General features: G+C 44.1%; 3 protein-coding genes across 4 annotated transcripts; 1 reads left to right on the forward strand and 2 right to left on the reverse strand.

The window, feature by feature from the left end:
- Window positions 1–1,216: 1,216 nt before the first annotated feature.
- On the reverse strand, window positions 1,217–14,528 carry LOC110532074 (interferon-related developmental regulator 2). Of its 2 annotated transcripts, XM_021615684.3 has the most exons (13): window positions 14,036–14,528; window positions 12,665–12,727; window positions 8,085–8,201; window positions 7,911–8,001; window positions 5,274–5,398; window positions 4,768–4,925; window positions 4,596–4,649; window positions 4,260–4,438; window positions 3,943–4,051; window positions 3,544–3,678; window positions 3,241–3,369; window positions 2,963–3,055; window positions 1,217–2,008 (listed from the first exon to the last, which is right to left on the reverse strand). In XM_021615684.3, the coding sequence occupies exons 1-13, from the start codon at window positions 14,073–14,075 to the stop codon at window positions 1,928–1,930; spliced, it is 1,374 nt and encodes a 457-aa protein (XP_021471359.1). In that variant the 5' UTR covers window positions 14,076–14,528; the 3' UTR covers window positions 1,217–1,927. The 2 variants fall into 2 exon arrangements, with proteins under 2 accessions (XP_021471359.1, XP_021471360.1); XM_021615685.3 differs by lacking the exon at window positions 12,665–12,727 and having other exon boundaries at window positions 14,036–14,525.
- Window positions 14,529–16,116: 1,588 nt separating this feature from the next.
- Window positions 16,117–17,996, reverse strand: LOC118965936 (aminomethyltransferase, mitochondrial). Its single transcript, XM_036986943.2, has 7 exons — window positions 17,949–17,996; window positions 17,705–17,836; window positions 17,551–17,596; window positions 17,105–17,250; window positions 16,755–16,935; window positions 16,488–16,615; window positions 16,117–16,188 (listed from the first exon to the last, which is right to left on the reverse strand). The coding sequence occupies exons 1-7, from the start codon at window positions 17,994–17,996 to the stop codon at window positions 16,117–16,119; spliced, it is 753 nt and encodes a 250-aa protein (XP_036842838.2).
- Window positions 17,997–21,844: 3,848 nt separating this feature from the next.
- LOC110532075 (uncharacterized) lies at window positions 21,845–24,141 on the forward strand. Its single transcript, XM_090184308.1, has 4 exons — window positions 21,845–22,151; window positions 22,704–22,868; window positions 22,990–23,193; window positions 23,308–24,141. The coding sequence occupies exons 2-4, from the start codon at window positions 22,709–22,711 to the stop codon at window positions 23,442–23,444; spliced, it is 501 nt and encodes a 166-aa protein (XP_090040434.1). The 5' UTR covers window positions 21,845–22,151; window positions 22,704–22,708; the 3' UTR covers window positions 23,445–24,141.
- The last annotated feature ends 276 nt before the right edge of the window (window positions 24,142–24,417 follow it).

Below are 24,417 nucleotides of genomic sequence, written 5' to 3' on the forward strand. Positions count from 1 at the left end.
TCACACGAGTCGCGGTTTTGTATCACCAGGCAGGGGTAATGTTTCCATACCCTACATTACTCATATACTGTACTCTATATCATCTACTGCATCTTTATGTAAAACATGTATCACTAGCCACTTTAAACTATGACACTTTGTTTACATACCCTACATTACTCATCTCATATGTATGTACTGTACTCGATACCATCTACTGCATCTTGCCTATGCCGTTCTGTACCATCACTCATTCATATATCTTTATGTACATATTCATTATCCCTTCACACTTGTGTGTATAAGGTAGTAGTTTTGGAATTGTTAGGTTAGATTCCTCGTTGGTTATTACTGCATTGTCGGAACTAGAAGCACAAGCATTTCGCTACACTCGCATTAACATCTGCTAACCATGTGTATGTGACAAATAAATCAGATTTGCGTTTATCTTCGAAGGAATGATCATTACAGAGGCCTGTACTCTGGAGCGGGATTGATTTAGAGGTGGAGGGTCCGTCATGGTCTGAGGTGGTGTGTCACAGCATCATCGGACTGAGCTTGTCATCATTGCAGGCAATCTCAACACCATGCGTTACAGGGAAGACCTCTTCCTCCCTCATGTGGTACCCTTCCTGCAGGCTCATCCTGACATGACCCTCCAGCATGACAGTGCCACCAGCCATTCTGCTCGTTCTGTGCATGATTTCCTGCAAGACAGGAATGTCAGTGTTCTGCCATGGCCAGCAAAGAGCCTGGATCTCAATCCCATTGAGCACATCTGGGACCTGTTGGATTGGAGGGTGAGGGATAGGGCGATTCCCACCAGAAATGTCCGGGAACTTGCAGGTGCCTTGGTGGAAGAGTGGGGTAACATCCCACAGCAAGAATTGGCAAAGTCCATGAGGAGGAGATGCACTGCAGTAAAATGCAGTTGGTGGCCACACCAGATACTGTAACTTTTGACCCCCCCCCCCCTTTGTTCAGGGACACATTCAATTTCTGTTAGTCACATTTGTTAAACTTGTAGTTTGTCTCAATTGCTGAATCTTATGTTCATACAAATATTTACACATGTTAAGTTTGCTGAAAATAAACGCAGTTGACAGTGATAGTAAGTTTCTTTTTTTGCTGAGTTTAATTGGTACCTTTTCATGCCTTGCCTTTGGTATCTGCAGTACAATGTCAACATTCAAATATATTTTTTAAACCCACTTAAGGAAAATAATCAAAAAAATAGTCTTGGTGTGAGTGTTTATTACATTTAATTTATCCATAATCAATTAATTTGCCGAACCCTTTCGGTTATTACATAGCATTGCTTGTCAAAATACATCTCCATTCTTCAATGCACTCCTTGAATACATACATATGCATTTGTATATACATATGCATTATGCACAACCAACCTGCATAAAAATATACATGAAAAATTACACCATAATTCTCTTAGTCCTCTTCCCATATTTGAAGTCTAAAAATAACTTACTTTAAAAATCATACTGTTCTCCCACTTTCAATAAATTAGAAAGTAAAATACATGACCAAAAACGGTTTTAGATGTTCTTCCAAAATACTAATTTAAAAAAAGGTACAATAAACGACCTTTTTGTTTTATTTTCAGGCATCTCATAGGTCAGTTTTAATGAGGTGTTAAATAAAATAAAAACACACGTTTGCACTGTCTGCAAAGTCCCTGGTATGGCAGCAGCCACTGGGTCCTGTGAGACGAAGAGTAGGGAGCAGGATGACAATGCAACGTTACAGAAGGTTCACTATAGAAATGTACTGTGTAGAACAGATAGGATTGTCTGTCATTTTGACTAGGAAATCAAGTCAGCTCTATTCATTACATTGGTCTCCAACATTCCAGACCTTTCGCTTCAATGAATACACCCCAGTATTCTTCTCAGTCCTCGTCCTATATGGCTACGGCACTTTCATCAATTCCTCACATCACATCTGCTCTCTTGTCCCTCACTTTGTTCCTTAGTTTAGTCCTGGCTTTGAATGCCGCGGAGTTGAACAGATGCTGTGAGAGGAAAATAAAAAACAGGTTAGACTTACACCCTTCAAAATAAAGAATGCCAATATGGATGGCAGTCCTGTGAAGACTAGGCAAACTCATAACATTTCATGGTACTGTTAAATCAAAACGGACCAGTACATTTGTGTTTAACCGACATGCATTTACACTGAACAAAAATAAACACAACATGTAAAGTGTTGGTCCCATGTTTCATGAGCTGAAATAAAAAAGCGCAGACATTTTCCATTCGCACAAAAAGCTTATTTCTCTCAAATTTTGTGCAAACATTTTTTTTTTTTTTTTACATCCCTGTTAGTGAGCCTTTCTCCTTTGGCAAGATAATCTTTCTACCTGACCGGGGTGGCATATAAAGAAGCTGATTAAACAGCATGGGCATTACACAGGTGCACCTTATGCTGGGGGCAATAAAAGGCCACTTTAAAATATGCCGATTTGTCACAACACAAGGCCACAGATTTTTCAACTGGCATGCTCACTGCAGGAATGTCCACCAGAGTTGGTGCCAGAGAATTGAAGGTTCATTTCTCTACCATAAGCTTCCTCCAACGTTTTAGAGAATTTAGCAGTACGTCCAACCGGCCTCACAACAGCAGAGCATGTGTAACCACGCCAGCCCAGGACCTCCACATCCGGCTTCTTCATGTAGTGGATCGTCATGTGAAATCCATAGATAAGAGCCTAATGAACTCATTTCAATTGATTGATTTTCCTTATATGAACTGTAACTCAGTAAAACCTTTGAAATTGTTGCATTCTAAGCTGATATTTTTGTTCAGTATAATTAGACGGTGCATTTCATGTGAGATCTCCACTATGTGGTTGTTGAACAGGTGTGTCAGGTTAAGTGGGTATTTGTCAGTGGTCGTGGTTTCATGACGAGTGGTTATGTGCTGGTGGTAGGTGTGTTTGGAGACAGTCATAGGCCATGGGGGTCACCTTCTCGAAACGGGAGATCTTGCTGGATTTGACAGACGAGTCCAGTATCAGGGGGGGTCCCAGGCCAAATATGTCCCTCAGCAGCGGGTTAAACTAGAGACAAGACCAGGCACACCATTTAAAACTAGCTATTTCCAAAGGATATATAAGAGGCAAGCATCAAACACATTCCAGAAAGGTTTGATTAGAACATGCTGGTTGCAGAGATAGTCTTTTTATAGCATAGATATCAACTATATCCTACAAACACAATTATAGACCTAGATGTTTGTTCAAACCTGAAGATGGTGTCTCACTCCAGACTCCAGCACCTCTTTGAAGGCATCGTAGACCCTCCTGCGCATCCAGCTGTCGATGTAGATGCCCTCCACACCAAAGCGGATCTTCTCCTCGGAGAAGTCCTCATTCTGCACAACGTTGGGCAAAAATGTCATAAAATAAATAAAAATAATCAACATGACATATTTCTCTGACTGACCGACCAATGGTCTCCAGTTACAGTGACTGGCCTGGTGTGATTTAAAAACCCTCAAGCAACGTTAGAACCTTGCACCGGTTCAGGGCGACTCGTGGTTCCTCACCTCGATGTAATGTAGCACCTCTCTGAATATGGTGCGCTGTTTCCTCCTGTCGTTCTTGGCACGGTGCTTGTTGCCGTCGGTGGCCAAGCCCTTCAGGGACTCGCACAGCGTGTCGCTGTCTTCAAACTCAAATTCCTACACAGAAAAACAAAGATCAGCAGGGATTTCCCCCCCACTTCCTCTACATTGCCTGCATATTGTGTTTGAGCTGCCGAGGGAGTAGAACCAGGGCCTGTATTCACAAAGTGTTAGAGAATGTCGGTGCTGATCTCAGATCAGCCCCCCCTCCCATGTAATCATATTCACTGTGATCGAGAAAGCAAAACTGATCAGAAATCAGCACTTCTACTCAGATGCTTGATACATACAGCCCCGGGTTGTTCATTAGGCAAAACATACCCTGTCTATATCTCTTCCCAGTTCAACCAGCAAGGCGATTGTCTCCCCCACAGCTATCCTGTAGTTCACGTCGCTGCTCTCCAGACAGGCCTGTAGCTTGGGTAGATGTCTGAGCACAAGAGGAGACCGAGGACGTGAGATGAGCAACGTGGCAGGTTATATATTCAGATCCTGGTTGTGTCTCAAATGGCACCCTAGTCCCCATGTCGTGGTCATGCAGTGCACTTCTTTAGTCAAATATGCAGGATAGGACTACGGCACTAAATGGGGAACGGGGGTGTCATTTGAGACACTGTCGGTCTGTGTGTGTCACTCACAGGTCCAGTAGCACAGTGAGGCGGGAGGCGGGGCAGAGGGTGACGAGCAGGGCCCAGGCATGCAGGGCGGCGCCGTGGAGCCCAGGGGTACCGGCATTGGGGGTGGGCAGGGTGCCCTCGCGGTTGGGGTACGACATGGTGAACACACTCTCCAGGTGACTCATGGATTTCACCAAGTCCTGCCACAGAAGGAAAGAGGAAAAAAATGACAGAGAAAAAGTGAGAGAGAGAGTTAACCATGCATTCAGACTCAATTTCTGGATCTTGATTTTCCATACTACATCTCTTTTCCAGCTACAGAGAAATAGGATGAAAAGGATTTCTAGAGAATCTCACCTCTCCGTCTTCCGCAGCAGAAACGTAGCAGCACATACCCAGCGCTCGGGCACACTGCAAGAGGAAGAGGGATGAACAGCTTTTAAAAAACGGTGACTTACACGAAGGCCCTCTTAGTGGGAAAACTGCCGTCGACAACAGGAGTGTGACGAAGGCCAACGGTGACACTCACGCTCTGGCGGGCGGCCACACTGGCACAGCCGTCAATCATGATGGCGCTGAGCACGGGCCGGAGGATCTTGAAACCCTCCTCACCCTCGTCCCCCCCGCCGAGCTGCACACACAGCTGGGCACACACGGTGGCCGCTGCAGCCTGCTCCTCTCCACCACCTGAGAGAGAGGAACGGAGAGAAGGGACAGAAACAGAGTAGAGGGATGGAAAAGGGGTCAGATCCCTTTTTACAAGCTCGACAAGAGAAGTCCAGCTATCGCGGGACTTGGTCAATCAGAAGATTAACTGAATTCGTAGAGCCTAAATTCAGACTCGATGAGGGTCCATTTAGGATAGAAATGGTTACATTTCAAGCCAAATAAAAGGTATGGTAGAGCAAGTGTAAGTCCTAATCATCTTTTCAAGTTTTTACTCAGACCAGCACCACCTAAAGTGATGTATGTTTGACTATATTTACCACCGTAATTCATAGACCACAACCCACACACAGTGCTGTGGCGTCTCACCCTTGCGCAGGCTCCTCTCCAGGCAGTCGCTGACGGTGAGGCGTCTCTCTAACAGGAAGTCATAGAGCAGCTTGGAGGAAAAGGCCCCTCCCAGAGAGTCTAGGGCTGCCAGGCGCGTCTTTGCACTGAGCGGGACGGGAGGAAGGGCCACGTCAGTACGTCGCTACACATCTCTGCCTAATGCTGTTGTTACGAGAGGACAACTCTTACACCATTGTTGGAAGTATTCGCACCACTTGACTTTTTACAGAGTGGGATTTGTGTAGATTGTTTGTCAACGATTTAAACAAAACTCTCTCTCATTGGAAGATTTGTATAAAAATTTAAAAAATCTACATATCATGAAAAATAAAACACTAATATATCTTGATTAGATTAGTATTGAGTCAATACATGTTAGAATCACCTTTGGCAGTGATTATAGCTGTGAGTCTTTCTGAGTTATTCTAAGAGCTTTTGCACACCTGGATTGTACAATATTTACACATTAGCTTCACAATTCTTTAAGGTCTCAAGTTGTTTGTTGATCATGCTAGACAGACATTTTCAAGTCTTGCCATCGATTTTCAAGCAGATTTAAGTCCAAACTGTAACTAGGCCACTCAAAAACATTCAATGTCATCTTGGTAAGCAACTCCAGTTGATATTTGACCTTGTGTCTTAGGTTACTGTCCTGTGGAAAGGTGAATTTGTCTCCTGGTGTCTGTTGGAAAGCAACAGACAACCAGGTTTTCCTCTAGAATTTTGCCTATGCCTAGCTCCATTCCTTTTTATCCTAAAACCTCAGTCCTTGCCAATGACAAGCATACCCATAACCCCATGCAGCCACCACCATGCTGATGTGTTGTGTTTGCCCCAAACATAATGCTATGTTCAGGACAAAGTCAATTTCCGTGCAACATTTTTTTGCAGTTTTACTTTAGTGTCTTATTGCAAACAGGATGCATGTTTTGTAATATTTTTATTCTGTACAGGCTTCCTTCTTTTCACTGTCAATTAGGTTAGTATTGTGGAGTAACTACAATGTTGTTGATCCATCCTCAGTTGTCTCCCATCACAGCCATTCAACTGTTTTAAAGTCACCTTTGGCCTCATGGTGAAACCCCTGAGAGGTTTTCTTCCTCTCCGGCAACTGAGTTAGGAAGGACACCTGTGTCTTTGTAGTGACTGTCCTTACAGTCATAGACTGTTCTCTCTACTACCGCATGGCAAGCGGTACCGGAGTGCCAAATCTAGGACAAAAAGGCTTCTCAACTGTTTTTACCCCCAAGCCATAAGACTCCCGAACAGGTAACCAAATGGTTAGCCGGACTATTTGCATTGTGTGTCCCCCCCTCCCAAACCCTTTTACACTGCTGCTGCTACTCTGTTTATCATATATGCAGTCACTTTAACTATACATTCTACCTCAATTGGCCTGACCAACCAGTGCCCCCACACATTGGCTAACCAGGCTATCTGCATTGTGTCCCACCACCCACCCCTCTTTTTACGCTACTGCCATTCTCTGTTCATCATATATGCATAGTCACTTTAACCATACCGACATGTACATACTACCTCAATCAGCCCGACTAACCAGTGTCTGTATATAGCCTTGCTATTTCTTTACTTACCATCACACACACACACCTTTTTTTCGCACTATTGGTTAGAGCCTGTAAGTAAGCATTTCACTGTAAGGTCTACACCGGTTGTAAGTAAGCATTTCACTGTAAGGTCTACACCGGTTGTAAGTAAGCATTTCACTGTAAGGTCTACGCCGGTTGTAAGTAAGCATTTCACTGTAAGGTCTACACCGGTTGTAAGTAAGCATTTCACTGTAAGGTCTACGCCGGTTGTAAGTAAGCATTTCACTGTAAGGTCTACACCGGTTGTAAGTAAGCATTTCACTGTAAGGTCTACACCGGTTGTAAGTAAGCATTTCACTGTAAGGTCTACACCGGTTGTATTCGGAGCACGTGACAAACACACTTTTATTTGATATTGATACACCATTCAAAATGTCATTAATAACTTCACCAGGCTCTAATGGATATTCAATGTCTGCTTTTTTATTTAAACAATGACTTGTACCCATCTACCAATAGGTGCCCTTCTTTGCAGTGCTTTGGAAAACCTCCCTGTTCTTTGTTGTTGAATCTATTTTTGAAATTCACTGCTCGACTGAGGAACCTTAAAGATAATTGTATGTGTGGGGTACAGAGATGAGGTAGTCATTCAAAACTCACGTTAAACACTATTATTGCACACAGTCCATGCAACTTATGTGACTTGAAGCACATTTTTACTCCTGAACTTATTTAGGCTTGCCATAACAGAGGTTGAATGCTTATTGACTCAAGACATTACATTTTTTTTGTATTAATTTGTAAACATAATTCCACTTTGACATTACGGGATATTATTGTGTGTAGGCCAATGGCAAACAATGTAAATGAAATAAATTTCGAATTCAGGCTTTAATGACAAAACGTGGAAAAAGTCAAGAGGTTTGAATACTTTCTGAAGGCACCGCATGTTCCTATTGTCCATTTAGCCAGGTACTAGCAGCATCGGTGGCTTTCCTTGTTTGTGCAGTTAGAACGTGTACAATAAGTCCTTTCGTAAAAACATTTTAAAACCTGTGAGACGCACCTTTTGTCCATCAGGTTATCTATGCATTGTTTCAGCTTGTCCTCTGTCTCCTCCTGGGCAGTCTGTTCATCTACTGGCTCACCACCTCCCCCTGCGGTGGACCAGATACACAAGGCAATGATGCTGTCCCCTGTCTGTCTGTGTGTGTGTCTGTGGGTGTGTGTGTGTACCCACCAGTGGCCTCGTCCACGACTGAGGCGCTCTCGCTGGCGCTGCTGTAGTGACTGAGCACGTCAGACGCCAGCTCATCATCACTGGCACCCGACTCACCCTTCACCCCATTCCTCCCGCCTACGAGAACGAGAGAAAGAATTGAGAACAGAGAGGAGAGGAAGTGAGAGCAGGACAGGAGGACCGGGGTGGGGGAGAAGAAGAGTGAGCTCGAAGTGAACCATGTCGCTGTCAGTGGCTCAGCTGTTGGTGTCCGTCAGTAATGATATCCTAGGAACCGCTCCTTATAGAGAGCAGGGTCTATTCTGCCCACGGAGCTGACACGAGCACATCCACGTAGCTAAACTGGGAATGCTGGCCGCGTTGTTCCTGCGCCCAAGACAGCGAAGGTACCTGAACTAAATGACTATCGCCCCGCACAACTAACGTCTGTCACTATGACGTGCTTTGAGGGGCCATATCACCTCCTTACATCCTAGACCTTAAACTTCTTCTTAAACTTTTTCAGCTTGATACCCAAATGAGAAACTAACAGTCAACCCATGACCCAAATCGTCCTCCATAGAGCCAAACTAAGAAATAACTGTGTGATTATAGATGTATTCTCACAACTCGTGACCCACCTCTAACATGCCCAGGGCTCACTTTGATTCCCAAACCATAGTTTATGAAATCGCCATCACACTGCCCTATCCCACTTGGACAAGAGAAATACCTATGTACGAACGCTGTTCATCGACTATAACTCAGCCTTCAACACCACAGTACCCTCCAATCACGTCACTTAGCTCAGGGCCAATGGGTCAGAACCCCTCCCTGTGCAACTGGGTCCTGAACTTCCTGACACCAAGTGGTGAAGGTAGGCAACCACACTGATCCCCAACAGAGGCCCCTCCAGGGTGGCGTGTTCAGCCCCCCTCCTGTACACCCTGTACACCTTGAGACTCCTACCCTATGTACATACAGTCACGGAACACTGCTCACTTAAATGGTTACATACTACACATAATATACTGTATTCTAGTCATGGCTCATCCTAGGTAACTTAGAGAATTTTTCTGGATTATGTGTGTTTTATTTGTTGCTAGGTATTACTGCATTGTTGGAGCTTGACGCACAAGGATTTCGCTGCACCTGCGATAACATCTGCAAATCTGTGAATGCAATAAATGAATAACCTTTGATTTGAATCGACTGGCACTGCCAGTAGCACAGCTACCGGACTGTGGCCCTGACCTGACAGGTGGCAGAAACACCATAGTCTCCATTACATTATTAACATTTGACTGGTTCTGCACTGTCTGCTATTAAAACTACAGATCCCAACTGTTGGGCAAATGTTGATTTCCTGCCTTAATTCAAAGTGAGGGACAGCTCTTCAGGACAACCTCTCACAAGTCTTTCAACTTGTACATGTGTTTCAATTAAATCAACAGTATTTCTGGTCAATTGGATAACATTTGACTTGAATTTTTCCATCTTGATTTGACAGTTCGTCTACCATGGAGGGCTTTATGGATTTCAATGAGATCCATGACCTCAGTGGCCCTGACACAGGTATGACCTTTCCTCTTACTACAGTACTGTTCCCTGTAGACGCCATAGTTTCCATGTTCCACAGTGAGGTAGTACCCTCTGGGTCACACTGGCACGACCTGCCTGACCCCCATCCCACACAATGACCGGCCGGCTCACTGCAACGACTATGTGACTGGCCCACGGTAATCCTGACAACATTAGAAAGTCCTGAGCCAGCATGGGATCCTAACCCAGTCCTGGCCAGGCTGACCCCCCCCCCCCCACAGCCCAACCCCGCCACACTTCTACCTATATCTCTGTCCCACTAGCCCAGCCAGTCATCTGGCCTGCCCTAGCAGAGAGAGCTTTACTGGAGGAAAGTTCACCGGGCTGACAGACCTGTTCGGAGGGAATCCAGCGATACAATCCCCTTCCTGTTCAATACAACAGTATTGTAGTGTCCTCAGGCTTGTATAATAGTATGACCTCCAAGCTTATGTAATATGGGCTCCCAAGTGGTGCAGCGGTCTAAGGCACTACATGTCAGTGTAAGAGGCATCACTACAGACCCTGGTTCGATGCCATGCTGTATCACAACCGGAATTGATTAGGAGTCCCATAGGGCGGCACACAATTGGCCCAGCGTCGTCCGAGTTAGGGTTTGGCCGGGGTAGGCAAATTTGTTCTTAACTGATTTGCCTAGTTAAATAAAGGCTTAATTAAAAAGTATACATAGTATGACCACATTTACTATGAAGTCCAAAGATAAACAATGGCTTCCAGAAAACATGTCCATTAATTTAGTCTCTATTCTACAATGACTGCCATTGATCTAATTCAATAAGTGTCACTCATCTCACCACTCTGTTACTAGTGATCCTGAGTGGGCCTTTATCAGTCACGTGACTTACTGGTGAGCAACCTTGACCCCCCCCACCCCATAGCGATCACTCAACGTTGCCACAACTGTCTACAGTGCACCTCAGTCATGCCAAGGGGAGGAGCTTGAGTGGCAGGGCTTCTCTTCTCTCCATACGTCCAGTGAGAGGAAAAGGCGGGACCTCATTGTCGTCACCCCCCCCCTTACTGGGGACTATACTGTCTCTCACATACCAGCATGGGCTTCCTGTGCTCACATATAGACTTAGTCTTGGCCAATTGGGTCTTTAACACAGATTTTCATAAGCAATTTCCCAGCTGCTCAAGGTTAAAAACCTAAGTCAGATTCTGGCACATCACAACATGACTGGAATTACAAACAGATTTCACTGAGGAAAGAACGTGAACCATAGAGCATCAAAACAACACAGGGTGTATGCGATAGGAAAGCTGACGAATGGTAATGCTATGGTTTTGAGAGAGTGCCATGCAGCATTCTGAATGAAGCCTCTATGAGAAGAGTGAGGTCAGTGAGTTGGCTAACATGGCATCACAATCAGGAGAGGGGAGGGTGGCGCTGGGAGTATCCATCTGGTGATACAGCGTTAGCAGGACAGAGGGGGAGAGAATGCTGGGAATCCTGGGACATGAGACCAGCTGAGGTGATGTGAGGCAGGGGAAAACATATGGCAGTCAACTCCCAAAAGACAAGAGCTGTGTACAAATACTCAAACGAATCACACTATTTGTGACATAAATTGAGTATGTAGTACTCAACTGGTCATAGTACGGATATAGTTAGTACGCCAAAAGTTCCCGGATGTCGTTCTAAATTCGCCAAAATATGAAGTATACAAGCAAGTGGACACTATTTCCATGCTTTTTGGGCCCATAATGCATTTCTTCAGCAAATGGGCATGGCTTCACAATTCTCCGATTTGAAGTAAACGGCAGAAAATATGCTGCCAAAGTCCGACGAGAGAATGGATACAAATTCATTGCTTTAACTAACTATGACAAATGTTAAGAAAATGTTGAGCAATGTCATAAAGTAAGGACTTTTCAAATAAGTTACGTTATGAACCACATCGCATTACAGCAGAAATATGTACCGGTATGTTGTTAACTAGTTACCTAGCATTAGTTGACTACTAATACTTTGAACTTGCCAGGCAGTATATTAATTACAATCCAACGTTTATTGAGTTGATTATTCGCGTCATTCTTAGCTAAGTGTCATTGTGCGTTCTCAATGGACATAGTTAATTCTGTCTATCTACTTGGATTTCAGAGCACTCTCGTCTGAGTGTGCCAGAGTGCAGAATAACAGATGGATTTATTGAACGCTCAACACCCATTGAATATATGTCAGTAAATGTTGGCAAAAAGAAGCGTAATTAAATTGTTGTCAGCAGCACAGTTAAGGTCACCAACACTCTGGATAACAAACAGTCTAACCAGCTCTGCCAGGGCGAGTAAAATGGTCAGAGTGAGTTCTGTTCTCTCATTTGTGTCTGGAAATAGCTAGCAAGCTAGCCAATGTTAGCCAGGTAGCTTGGGTGCTTGACTGCCGTTGTGAGGTCAGAAAGCTCGGATCAACCCTACTCCTCAGCCAGAGAGCGAAACATTCTGAATTTACGAACGGACAATCTGACAACGCTCTGGATTTACAAACACCCAGAGCGTACTCTGGCACTCCATTTACGAACACACCCAAAATCGTAAAATGTCTAGCTAGTCATTTGTTATGCTAACAAGCTAGCAAGAGGTTGCAAAGCAACAGCATCAACTTCCAGGTAGACAGGCGAAGCGCTAGTACGCTCAACTGAAATGATACCGATGGTTTACAGTATACTAAAATGACCTAATAGTATATAGTATGTTGTATATACCCATTAAGTATGTAGTATACACTATGCTAGTATGGGTATTTGAACACAGCTATCTATGGTTAGGAATGGTTGAAAGCAACTATTACACCTGCAACGTCATGGGCCATGCAAGACCATGTTAATTGTGACAATGACGTCTAATGGTAAAGAGGAGTTAAGTGGGTGGGGAAGTATTGGAATGCGATGGTCAAACGGGAATAGTTGACAGATGGCCATAGGCATAAAATGGGTCCAGGTGACAAATGAGGAGTAAGGTTTGAAGCAGGCCAAGGGGTTGGAGCTCTGCTGTGTTACCTTTGAGAGACAGGGGGCCCTTGGCTGACAGCTGCAATTGTAGAACCTCATGTCGGAGAGAGCCTGTAAAAGGAGTTCAGGTGGAGAGGGGAGGATGGATAGCAAGTTGGCCATGGGTGGAGGAAGAGACTTAGAGAGAGACTAAACCTCCCCATGTTGCTTTCAGAAATGTATCGCTTGCTTCCCCCAGACAGTCTTCTCTGTAAACCCGTCAGGACATTTTCTACAGTTGGATAATTCTCATAAATGGAACAAGATGAATTCTGCCATCTTTAGTATTGTCATATGGAGAGTTGTGTGTAAGTGTAAAATCTACTATGAGATTAGTCTGTGGTTGTGATAAATCTGGATTTTACTTGGAGACAGCTAGCTAATGCATTCTAGTTGAGCAGAAGTTCATTATGATCCATAATTTGGAGGTTTCTGCCACACTTCTGACATTTGGCCACCTGTACATCTGGCAAAACTGAGTTTCAGCTTCAGCAATCAGACACAGAGAAGAACCCAATGGCATGCTCCTCTTCTCCCCTCGTCATATCCTTCTCAAAATCCATTGGATGAGAAAGCCAGAGGTCCCTCCCCTCTGATCTTCTCCTCCAATGGGTTTTGAGAAGGAGACGAAAACGTGAGGAGTACGCCATTGAAATGTCCACGGGAGATGTGTTGCGTCAGCATGTGATGTGCACTACTCACATCAAACCACAATTTACCCAGGGGCGGCGAGCAGAACGCCCTGCTAGTTATATTGCTACAAGCTCTGGCAAACCTGTGGTCGGCACACAATAGGTATTACGAAAAGCGCACACACAATCATTGTAACTGTATGTCCCGCATTCCGATCTAAACGTGTGGAATTTGACAGCATTGCCGGTCAAAGGACCAGGCTCGAGTCGTGATGACATCACTTGAGACATTTTCAGAGACTGACACGAACCCTGCTAAAAAAGAATCTCGGGGACAAGCGTTTTACCGTTCATGCTTGTCTCGCTTTAGAGCAGACTTGCCACTAACGTTATGTTACACTATGTTGTCATGTCACATTGAATGATCAAGTGGTAAATTATACAAACCAAAGTTAGCTAAGGCAAGATGAATTGGCTAGCTAGGAATACAAAAATAAAACAATGCATAGCATACAGTTTTGTCTTATAGCCGTTATAATATTAGTATCAAAGAAATTGACATTCAATAAGGAAGTACTATAATAGCTAGTAACTTTGTTCCATATGCAGATCAATTCTGGCAGTTGCACAACACTTAGCTAACTAGCTATGCCATCTTACTTTGTCCAGTATAGAAGATATTACTTCTACTACACATGATCGTGTGTTGGTATAAAAAATAAAAATAAGGGGTTAGCAGTTAGCTTACACTTGTTTGAACCACGTTTCCCTTTTTTAATCCTTGGCATGTCGCCAGTCAGGTTTCTTCACCACTTCCCTTCCAATTGTCAGCAGGGCACCACCGGTGTCAGTCTTTTGAACACAATCCCAGAGGATATTCAAGTTCTCAGTTTGTGCGATGACACCAGATTTCCAAAACAAATATAGCCAAAACTTGGCTAGCCAAACTAACAATACACCCACGTCGCGTTTTCAGTGGCACCACGCTTCAGCCACCACGGCAGACAATATCATTGAGTTAGCTTTACAACTCGATGAATCTCGTTTTCTTCAACGTTTCAGAATATATTATCTGTGATTGTCTCCGGGTAGCCGATATCTAATGCCAGGTTGAGATAGAAAATATTTGTCAAAGTGTTTGGGACAGAGTATCGAGCACATTACTGTTTCAAATTCCACCATCTTCTCCTCAGTAACCGCTTTCCAGACCGGACATGCTCCACCTCTTTTTAGATATTGTAGGCGAAGTTGGGTATTGTAGTCATAGGATGATTCTCACTCAAGTGCCCAAAGCATGAATTCATCGAATCAACCTGTTTGGGTTGTCTGTCTGAGGATTTGTGTGGTGAGGAACGGAAATAACACTAGCAGTTTGAAACTAATTAATTGGTTTATTTTGTGCCTTTTATCGTGTTTAATTATTTATAGAATCATTTATAAACAACACAATCTCAGTTAAATGGACAAAAACACAGGGCATTAATCAATCTCCATTGACTAATGCACGAATAAACAGTGACTATAGTCCATACAAATATGGCAATCGTACTCGCAGTTAATGAGCACATTTGAGCAAATGAGATCAGTGAAAGATAATATTTAACTTCGATCTAGTGGAGTCATGATGCCATGAAAATAGTGACCTCCAAAAATACAAAGCAATTTCTTCAAAGTTAAGGCATTCCACAACAAAGGGAAATGTGTATTATATTGTGAATTACACCCTATATGACTAGGAAAATAGAAGAGTGCTAGATACAAAAACGACATAATTACCTAGCTATACAAAATGAAGGCATTCACACGTCAATCCCAAAACACTGAGACAATATTTCAGTCGTACAGGGGAGATGCGAGACCCCGAACACCTCTAAGTTACTTTACAATAGTCCCACTTCTAGTTTCTAAAGCTTTCTTGTAAGATTTTTTGGCCACATGTTAACGCATATCATCAGTGATGTAGTAGTGGGAAAAAATATATAGTTGTGTAAAACTGATAGCCGGTCACCTGTGAAAAAAGTAAAGGTCTCTATACTTTCGACGAATTTCTCCGTAAAAGGTGGGTCATTTGTTGAAGGTTAAAAAAAGGGGATGAGCTGCACTTACCCTCCACTACACACCATGTATTGTATTGTTAAGTTTCACTTTGTTGGGAATGTTGTTGGGAACTAAGATCACTGTACAAGCCTAACGACATATAATATCACTATTTGGAATCATATGGAGAGTTTGGTCCTGTTGATATATAATATTAGGTTAGTAATTAGTGAACATTTATGTAACACACACGTCATTGGGTCACGAAGCCTGCAAAATGCACGTTTCTTAAAATTCAACGTCTAATTGGTATTAGAAAGGAGAAAATAAGTTTTGCACACTAGTCCTGTTCAAGCGACATCCTGCTTTGTCTCTTGGTTTACCTAGCACGTTACGCTGCTTTTGAGGACCAGTCAGCGAGTCAGCGATTTCCCTGTCCTGTCCTTCCAACCGTATGGCTCATTCATACAGCTCACTGTGGTCTGTAGACCATTAACACGCTTCAGATAACAGGAGTGAAAAGCCTCATCATCAAGGGTTCAGCTGTGTTTATAGTTGTGTTGAGCTGTGGCTGCAGGCGAGGCCACACGCACGCACGCACACACACCGTTCTCTGTTGCTAAAGAAGCCTCGCAGTCCTTCAGCTTTGAGTGTCAATGCTCGAGGTAAACACAAGGGGGCAGAATTGCTCTGATAAACTGATATCTGGTGGGAGAAGGTATGTCTGGTCAGGTCACGGTCCACTGGCATGCAGGCTGATCGCATAAACTGGGTGTCCATTGAGAGACAGATCTACTGGCCAGAGTAGTAGTTCGTAGGCATAAAGGGCATCTTGGTTACCACCGGCTTCTTCCTCACCTCCACCTGAATGGGAGTTCCATTCTTGGCGTATGGCGCATCCACGTAACCCATGGCAAAACACATGAAATGAAAGTTGAATCTAATCTCAACAGCTGCATTTCAACGGAACAGTGGGCCAGTTGGGCCTAAATAACACTACAGTGTAGGCCCACTGAAAGATAACTGAAATAATCAGGCGTGGCATCCTGATCCTAAGTAGGTATGATAAGATTTTTACATATGATTATTCAAACCTCACCACAGTGAAAATACATAGATTGTTCTTGTATTTTGTCATAGCTAGTAGAGATCCTGTAACTGACCCTGGGGATGGGGGTGTGCTGTCTGACAGGGGGTCCCGAGGACACCAGACCCACACGCTTCCTCGCCTTTATCTGGGGGAGAATGATCTCCGCACTGGGGAAATCATTCGCCTGACGCCGCCGCTTTCCTGCAAGTCCATCAAACAACCCAATTAGCACAAACAGAAACACAAACGCACACATAAACCAACACAAACACTGATGCATACACACACACACACACACACACACACCTCTATAGGGGAGTGTATAATTTTGAGGAGTCACCTATAGTCCACAACAGGGTTGCCTCCACAGGGGTAGTAGACTCATCAATGTCGTTGCCATAGAGACAGAGGCCTGCCTCCAGCCGCAGACTGTCTCGCGCCCCCAGTCCGGCCAGCTTGACCTCACTGTTGGCCAACAGGTGCTCAGTCACGGCCACCACGCCAGACTTAGGCACTGAGATCTGAGCAGGAGGAGGAGGAAATGTCTAATACTTGACATGTTGCTTCACAGGGAAATAAACACATTCTTGTTTACAAAGGCCTACTGCTTTCAGACAAAGGATACTTGAAGGAAATGCACACAAGAACATCCACCTCTACTGAAGTACTAAGAACGAGTGAAAGAGACACCTCCACTCCATCCTCTCCGGTGTAGCCACAGCAGGTCAGCCTGCAGCCCTGGATCCCAAACACTGTGGCCAAGGTGCTGGTCATGAAGGTCAGCTTGCTGAGGTCATCTGTCAGACCCGACTGGAGCACCTGGGCCATGGAGGCACCTGAGGAGGACATGTACAGGGTTGTATTCATTAGTGCACACTGTAGCCAAATGTTTTTCAAATGGAAAACGAAAACAAGTGTTTCTTTTTGGACAAGATCAGTTACTCGCTCCCTGTTTCAGTCTGTTTTCTTCCATTTGGTGCCTAATGAATACGACTCAGGTCACACACTACTTTAACGCAGGGCCATGTTCAGGAGGGCACAACGTTGTGGAACCTTCCGATATATAAACATATCGAGTAGAACTGTTGCCATAAGAGAACTTCCCTTGAACGGCAATCAAACATTCCTCCAGAAACTCTGGATCCACACCATGGCCAGCTGCTTTAAACTCTGCCAGTCTAGCTTACAGCAAGCACAGAAAGTCTCAGATAAATGAAACACATACAGACATGACATATTATCAAACCATTACAAATCCATCCAAAACGTGGATGTCTGCGGACTACTGACCTTCATGTTGGCGGTGTCCTTGTCTGCACAGCCAGCGTTGGACACCACGTAGAGGTAGCCTTGGTCTGTCTTGGTGACGATGAGATCATCATTCATTCCTCCCTTGTAATTGGTGAAGAGGGTGAGCGTGCCCTTGAGATTTAAAAAAAAGTGGGAGGAGAGATGTGTGTGTGTTATGTGTGCTTGTGTCTGTGTGTGGGCATGCACGCACGTGTGTGCCTTGGCTTTCAGACATTTTTCTCACCTGATTGTCCGTCAGCTCTGCTACGTCTCCAACAATCATAGACTCCATGAATTTCCCTCGGTCTCTCCCCCATGGACTTTGCTCTGATGGAGAGACACAAAATGGACGCTATAGCCAATACAATGACCGCCGGATATCTGACAGTTCCCAAATCTGCATAGTGAAATCCCTCTCACCTGTAACACGTGGCTAGACGTCGAAGATGGAGTGGTGCTGGCGAGTGCTTGATAGGTACGATGTGTTCAGTGTTCCCGGATGCCTACCTACCTACCTATTCTTATTAATTTACTATAGAGAGTGAACGACAGTCCTACATACATTCTTTACAAGGGTAAAAAGCAGTGAGAGGTGTTAACAAGGTCTAAACAAAATATAACATGCCACTCTTAAAACTGATTAGTACTCAACCCCTCATTTTTCCACAGGGATACTATAAATCGAAGGAAGATTTCAAAGAAGGACCCTGTGACTTGCAGTGGGCTAGTGTTGCCTTGGAGAAAGATATTACATTCTATTAACATTTGGCAGTAAATCTCCAGCAGCGTAAATTATGAAATGAAATCTCACGAGAACTGAGAATCGGGACTATGAATGGAATGGATTGTTCATTCAAATAGATTAGTTCTCGAGATAATGGTTCTGAGGCAGGGCTATCAATAATCCCCTACTCTCATGCTTTTAATTAAAATCCTCATCTGTAGCAGCCAGTCAAGTGAGGGCATCGGTGCAGGTGCGGAGGCATTCTGCTGGGACAGATGTGGATTTGACTTGCATGACCAAGTGTGTCACAAATAAGAGAGGGAAAAAACATGGAACATGAAAAACATGATCACTGTTCTGTCATATTGCAATGGTTTATGCATCAAAATAAGAACAAAATCAAGGTTTGATAACAAAATATAGCGAAATCGTATACAGTTGAAGTCAGTTGAAGTCATAAACTATAGTTTTGGCAAGTCGGTTAGGACATCTACTTTGTGCATGACACAAGTAATTCTTCCAACAGTTGTTCAAAGACAGATTATTTCACTTATAATTCACTGTATCACAATTCCAGTGGGTCAGAAATTAACATACACTAAGTTGACTGTGCCATTAAACAGCTTGGAAAAGCTTCTGATAAGCTAATTGACATCATTTGAGTCAATTGGAGGTGTACCTGTGGATGTATTTCAAGGCCTACCTTCAAACTCAGTGCCTCTTTGCTTGACATCATGGGAAAATCAAAAGAAATCAGCCAAGATCTCAGAAAAAAATTGTAGACCTCCACAAGTCTGGTTCATCCTTGGGAGAAATTTCCAAACACCTGAAGGTACCACGTTCATCTGTACAAACAATAGTATGCAAGTATAAACACCATGGGACCACGCAGCTGTCATACCGCTCAGGAAGGAACGTTCTTTGGTGCAAAAAGTGCAAATCAATCCCAGAAAAACAGCAAAGGACTTTGTGAAGATGCTGGAGAAACAGGTACAAAAGTATCTATATCCAAAGTAAAACGAGTTCTATATCGACATAACCTGAAAGGCCACTCAGCAAGGAAGAAGCCACTGCTCCAAAACAGCCATAAAAAAGCCAGACTACGGTTTGCAACTGCGCATGGGGACAAAGATCGTACTTTTTGGAGAAGTGTTCTCTGGTCTGATGAAACAAAAATAGAACTGTTTGGCCATAATGACCATCGTTATGTTTGGAGGAAAAAGGGGGAGGCTTGCAAACCGAAGAACACCATCCCAAACGTGAAGCACGGGGGTGGCAGCATCATGTTGTGGGGGTGCTTTGCTACAGAAGGGACTGGTGCACTTCACAAAATAGATGGCATCATGAGGCAGGAAAATGATGTCCTGATATTGCTTCAATATATCCACATCAGTCAGGAAGTTAAAGCTTGGTCGCAAATGGGTCTTCCAAATGGACAATGACCCCAAGTATACTTCCACAGTTGTGGCAAAATGGCTTAAGGACAGCAGAGTGAAGGTATTGGATTGGGCATCACAAAGCCCTGACCTCAATCCTATAGAAAATGTGTGAGCAGAACGGTAAAAGCGTGTGTGAGCAAGGAGGCCTACAAACCTGATTCAGTTACACCAGCTCTGTCAAAAGGAATGGGCCAAAATTCACCCAAATTATTGTGGGAAGCTTGTGGAAGGCTACCCAAAACGTTTGACCCAAGTTAAACTATTTAAAGGCAATGCTACCAAATACTAATTGAGTGTATGTAAACTTCTGATCCACTGGGAATGTGATAAAATAAATAAAAGTTGAAATAAAATCACTCTCTACTGTTATTCTGACATTTCACATTCTTAAAATAAAGTGGTGAACGTAACTGACCTAAAACAGGGAATTTTTACTAGGATTACATGTCAGAAATTGTGAAAAACTGAGTTGAAATGTATTTGGCTAAGGTGTATGTAAACTTCCGACTTCAACTGTATTTGAAAAAATAATCCAAAAGTAGGTTCAAATGAATATACCATATTTCCAAGCACAAGGCCAACTGCATATACAAATCTTTTAGAATTGTTACGTTTTGGGTGTCTTTTAGTGAGCTGCATACATTTGCCCTGCAGGTTGATGGAACAGTACCTCTGAATTTGAAGCATGCCTCTCCTGCCTCGCGGCTAATCCGAGTCCAGCGCTCTGTAGACACTCCCTCGGGTCTCGGAAACCGAATCCGAACCCGCGGCCGCCAGACAGCATCCGAGCTCACATCGTATCTTCCTTGCAGACGAAAACACGTTCCATAAACACCTCGCCGTCGCCAACTCTTTCGACTCCGTACTCGGAATTCTGCTTTCTCTGCAAAACAGCGACCATGGTCAGACCAAGGAATTTTGGGAAATGTAGTTGATTAAGGTACACATTCTTCAAACATTTGGAGGAAACACACTACACAGGCTGGGATTGTGTATCAACACTAAAATGTTGCTGTCATGAACAAGGAAAGATCGTACATGATTTGTTTCTACACTTCTCTTTCTTTCTATACATAAATAGTATGCATATTGTAATAATTTATGATTGTATAGGAATGATGACGTTATAACAACATTTTCACACAAGCTCTGTCTTACTGTCTTTGCCTATTTTTAAAAACGTGAATACGCCTACTGTCAGGACACTTTCAAAACACAACCATCTCTGTCAGGAGGTCTGGACTTTCACGGCACAGATAGTAGGCCTACACTGAAGTCTCGCATAAGATACTGTAGCCCAGGGAAGGGCAACTAGTGGCTGAGGGGAATTTCAAAATAGGGTTCCGCATCAACAGTTTTTCTCTTGTTATGTCAGTGACTGATCGTCAGGCAATTAGCCATATGTCAGCAAAACAAAATGTGATTGGTAGGTTACTCTAGCAGCCAGCAGAGAGGCTCCCATTGCTCTTGTTTGTCAGTCTCACTCAGCTCTCACATTAAAAACTACAAACGTCTTTTTCCACCCCACGGCAAAATGATTAGAATTTCATCAAATGTGTTATGAAATTGCTAAATCGTATCTCTGCATGGCAAAATGTGTAGAATTGCAGCAAACTTGCTTAAAACTGTAACATTTCTGGATCTGGGGTGATGGTACAGTAGCCTACCTCTCAAGCAGTAGCAATGTGTTACACTATATTGTGTCTCCTCATCCACTTCAATATAGCCTGATGTGTCTCACATTGAATAGATAAACCGTTAGCTTTACACTGTCATTGGATCACTTGTTGAATTGCATATTAATAACATATTAACACACTAAAAAGCAGTCTATTCGAGGACCTTTCACTTTGCTCTGGGTTCTGTTGCCTACTGTGTCTCCTCTGCCCCTGTTGGATAATGGAATGATCCTATGGCCCAGTAGCAGCTATTAATACCACCTTAGTTCCAGCTTCTATTTTAGGGTCGAAGCTGTTAGGGTAGGGGCTAGCAGCAGGGAACAGGGCAGGGTTAATGGTCACAAGACACAGACTCAAAACACTGGGACTGGACTCACTTCCTTGTGACGAGGCAGTATTTCAACCTGGACTCTATTCAGAAGGCTAATACCGTGGTGGATGAATATTCTGTTTGTGTGTATCATGGTCCTGCATTCACCTCACCTTTTCCATCATTTGTTGTCGACACGTATCGGGAACGTATTGAAAGCAGCTTTCTGTTCTTGTGGAGACACTCAGAGACACGTGAATTCAGTATCTTTCTCCTGTCTCATCATTAACAGAAGGTAAGAACAGAGAGAGGGAAGAACGCGAGGTGGCTGATGTTGGTGGATGGCACTAGCTGGACACTTGATTGATTGTGTGGATATTGTGTCCCGAAAGTTTTTGGGTGAAGCCCGGATACCAGAATAGAAAAAGGGGTAGACATGCTTGGTTTGATGAATCATCCATGTGTTTTTGTGTGTGTGAAAGTATTTTGTGTCCCTTACATCATCAAAATAATAGTGCCTGCCTATCAATGCCATCATGCCAATATGTAGCAGCTTAGTGTGCTTATAGCATTGTTGTACAGTGCATTTGTTCTGATATCAACTAGGCTGCATGGCTAAAATGGCTTCTTATTTTGGCTTGACGTGGGGGAGAAAATCACAGCCGGACAAAAGGCCTGTTCTCAAATCAACTCTCCACTGGTCTTAGCCCTGAGTCCAAATTCCACGTTTCAGATAACAGTTTTATATAGATTTTCAGCAGTAACATTTAGAAATCTGGTGTCCATGACAGGCCATGTGGGTTCAATTTTGTTGCCCTCTTCTCTCTCTCTCCCTCCTTCCCTCAAGGGGAAATGGCAAAACCCCCTCCATCCCCTATCACTTCAGTATCATCCCCTACCACTCCAGTATTTTTTACCCGGATCAGTGATCGGGACCTAACTGAGATCGAGCTACATTCAGTGGAGTCCATCAACGACCTATACCGAACCCACCCAGAATACAACCACAAAGGTACTAGACATTGCCGTGCCATTTATAGACTTGCATCCAAAGGCACCACTGAAATGTGCTGCTCATTGCTCCCCATTGGTTATAGTCGCTATAATCTCCACTGTCTCTATGGTCTCTTCAGGCAGCAGACGACCTCCTCTTCCTCCTGCTCCCTCCACCAATGGAAACCCCCATCTCAGGGACAGACCAGTGGTCTGTCAGACGGGGCATCCAATGACAAGTCGATGGCAGAGGACGTTCCGAGACCTGTTGACGCCCACCTCGTTTCGATGCACCGTGATAGCACTAATACTATTGATGCTACTTCTTATCTTCTATTTCTTAGGTAAAGCTATTCATTTTCTCTTTCTCAATCCAACGGTGCCTGCACGTTTTGCCTTGGTGCCCCCTCCCTCCCCGTCCCCCTCCCCCCTCCCTGTCCCCCCCCCCCCCCCTCCAGTGCAGCAGGGCAGCACTCTCCGGTCCCTAACTAAGGCAGTGAGGGAGAGACAGGCTGCAGCCCTAGAGATCTCCCAACTCATCCAGGAGCTGCAGGCGCTGCGCCATAACCTCTCAGCCATCACAGGAGGAGTCTGAGGAGCAGAGGTCAGAGGTCACTGAAAGGAGAGGTCACTGAAAGGAACACCATTCACCCCCTGGCCCCTGAGGGACCTGTCCTACAGGCCCCATGGATAATGAGACTGTTACACCAACATCAAGTCAAATCCCTTCCCTGCACATGGTTTTGGAACTTGGGCCCATCCAGAAACAACTCCTAGCCCCTACTCCCATATGAGCAGAGCCCAGGTGCTATAAAACCCACAGAGAATGTTTCCTTATACTGGATATTTATACGTTTGATTTGGTAGACATATAACACAAAGAAGAGACTCATACAGTATGAATGCAGGGTTCTGAACACTTTATAGCATCTATAGGAACCACACTCTTGAACTGACAATGAATGTACTCACACAACTGCACTGGGATACAGACATGGTTCAGGTTCGATTTGATCTAACTTTTAGAGGTGGTATTCTTTTGCATTTATGCATTTGACAGGAAATGTATTTTGAAATGCCACACCCATTTTGTTACTGAAACACTGTGCCGATTTGGGAAATTCTGTCTGACTATCACAACTTCAACATGTCACGAGTGGAATCGAATTGTGTTTAATGAGTACGCCGAGGAAGTGCCTTAACATGGCAACTGCCACTGTTCTCAATTTGATACACTTGGTGAATTGCAATGAGGCCACTGTACTAAATAAACAAGAGGTATTATTATATTATATATTGGTGATAGAGGCTATCCTTTCCTGACACTCCTCACCTGCCCAGTCCTGATAGCACTGGCACAGGAAGTTAGCGAGTAGGCGACAGAGGTCATGACACGGGTCAGGGAGGAAGTTGGAGAAGGGGCCAGAAAGGAGGATCATGTGGTCAGAGTATAGGTCCTGTCTGGCACAACAATCGTTGCCATGGCATCGCTCTTCGCTGCACCCCTCTCTCCAGGGTGCTGATGTACTCTCACAGTTCAGAATGAATGTCGTCCCTCAGTATCACAC

This window comes from Oncorhynchus mykiss, chromosome 9 (assembly GCF_057628025.1).
Source record: "Oncorhynchus mykiss isolate SJ-2025 chromosome 9, ASM5762802v1, whole genome shotgun sequence".
Taxonomy (NCBI): Eukaryota; Metazoa; Chordata; class Actinopteri; order Salmoniformes; family Salmonidae; genus Oncorhynchus; species Oncorhynchus mykiss.

Bases quoted from the DNA above. Each gene is read 5' to 3' on its own strand.
- LOC110532074 (XM_021615684.3), bottom strand. From the start codon at position 14,075: ATGCCAAGGATTAAAAAAGGGAAACGTGGTTCAAACAAGT. The intron at 5,399-7,910 runs GTGCGTCTCACA...CGTCCCGCTCAG, and splicing joins GATAACCTGATGGACAAAAG to TGCAAAGACGCGCCTGGCAG. The intron at 4,926-5,273 runs GTGAGACGCCAC...CCTCTCTCTCAG, and splicing joins GGAGAGGAGCCTGCGCAAGG to GTGGTGGAGAGGAGCAGGCT.
- LOC118965936 (XM_036986943.2), bottom strand. From the start codon at position 17,996: ATGGAGTCTATGATTGTTGGAGACGTAGCAGAGCTGACGGACAATCAG. The intron at 17,597-17,704 runs GTCAGTAGTCCG...GCTTGCTGTAAG, and splicing joins AGGACACCGCCAACATGAAG to CTAGACTGGCAGAGTTTAAA. The intron at 16,936-17,104 runs GTGTCTCTTTCA...CCTCCTGCTCAG, and splicing joins CCGGAGAGGATGGAGTGGAG to ATCTCAGTGCCTAAGTCTGG.
- LOC110532075 (XM_090184308.1), top strand. From the start codon at position 22,709: ATGGCAAAACCCCCTCCATCCCCTATCACTTCAGTATCATCCCCTACC. The intron at 22,869-22,989 runs GTACTAGACATT...TGGTCTCTTCAG, and splicing joins CCCAGAATACAACCACAAAG to GCAGCAGACGACCTCCTCTT. The intron at 23,194-23,307 runs GTAAAGCTATTC...CCCCCCCTCCAG, and splicing joins TCTTATCTTCTATTTCTTAG to TGCAGCAGGGCAGCACTCTC.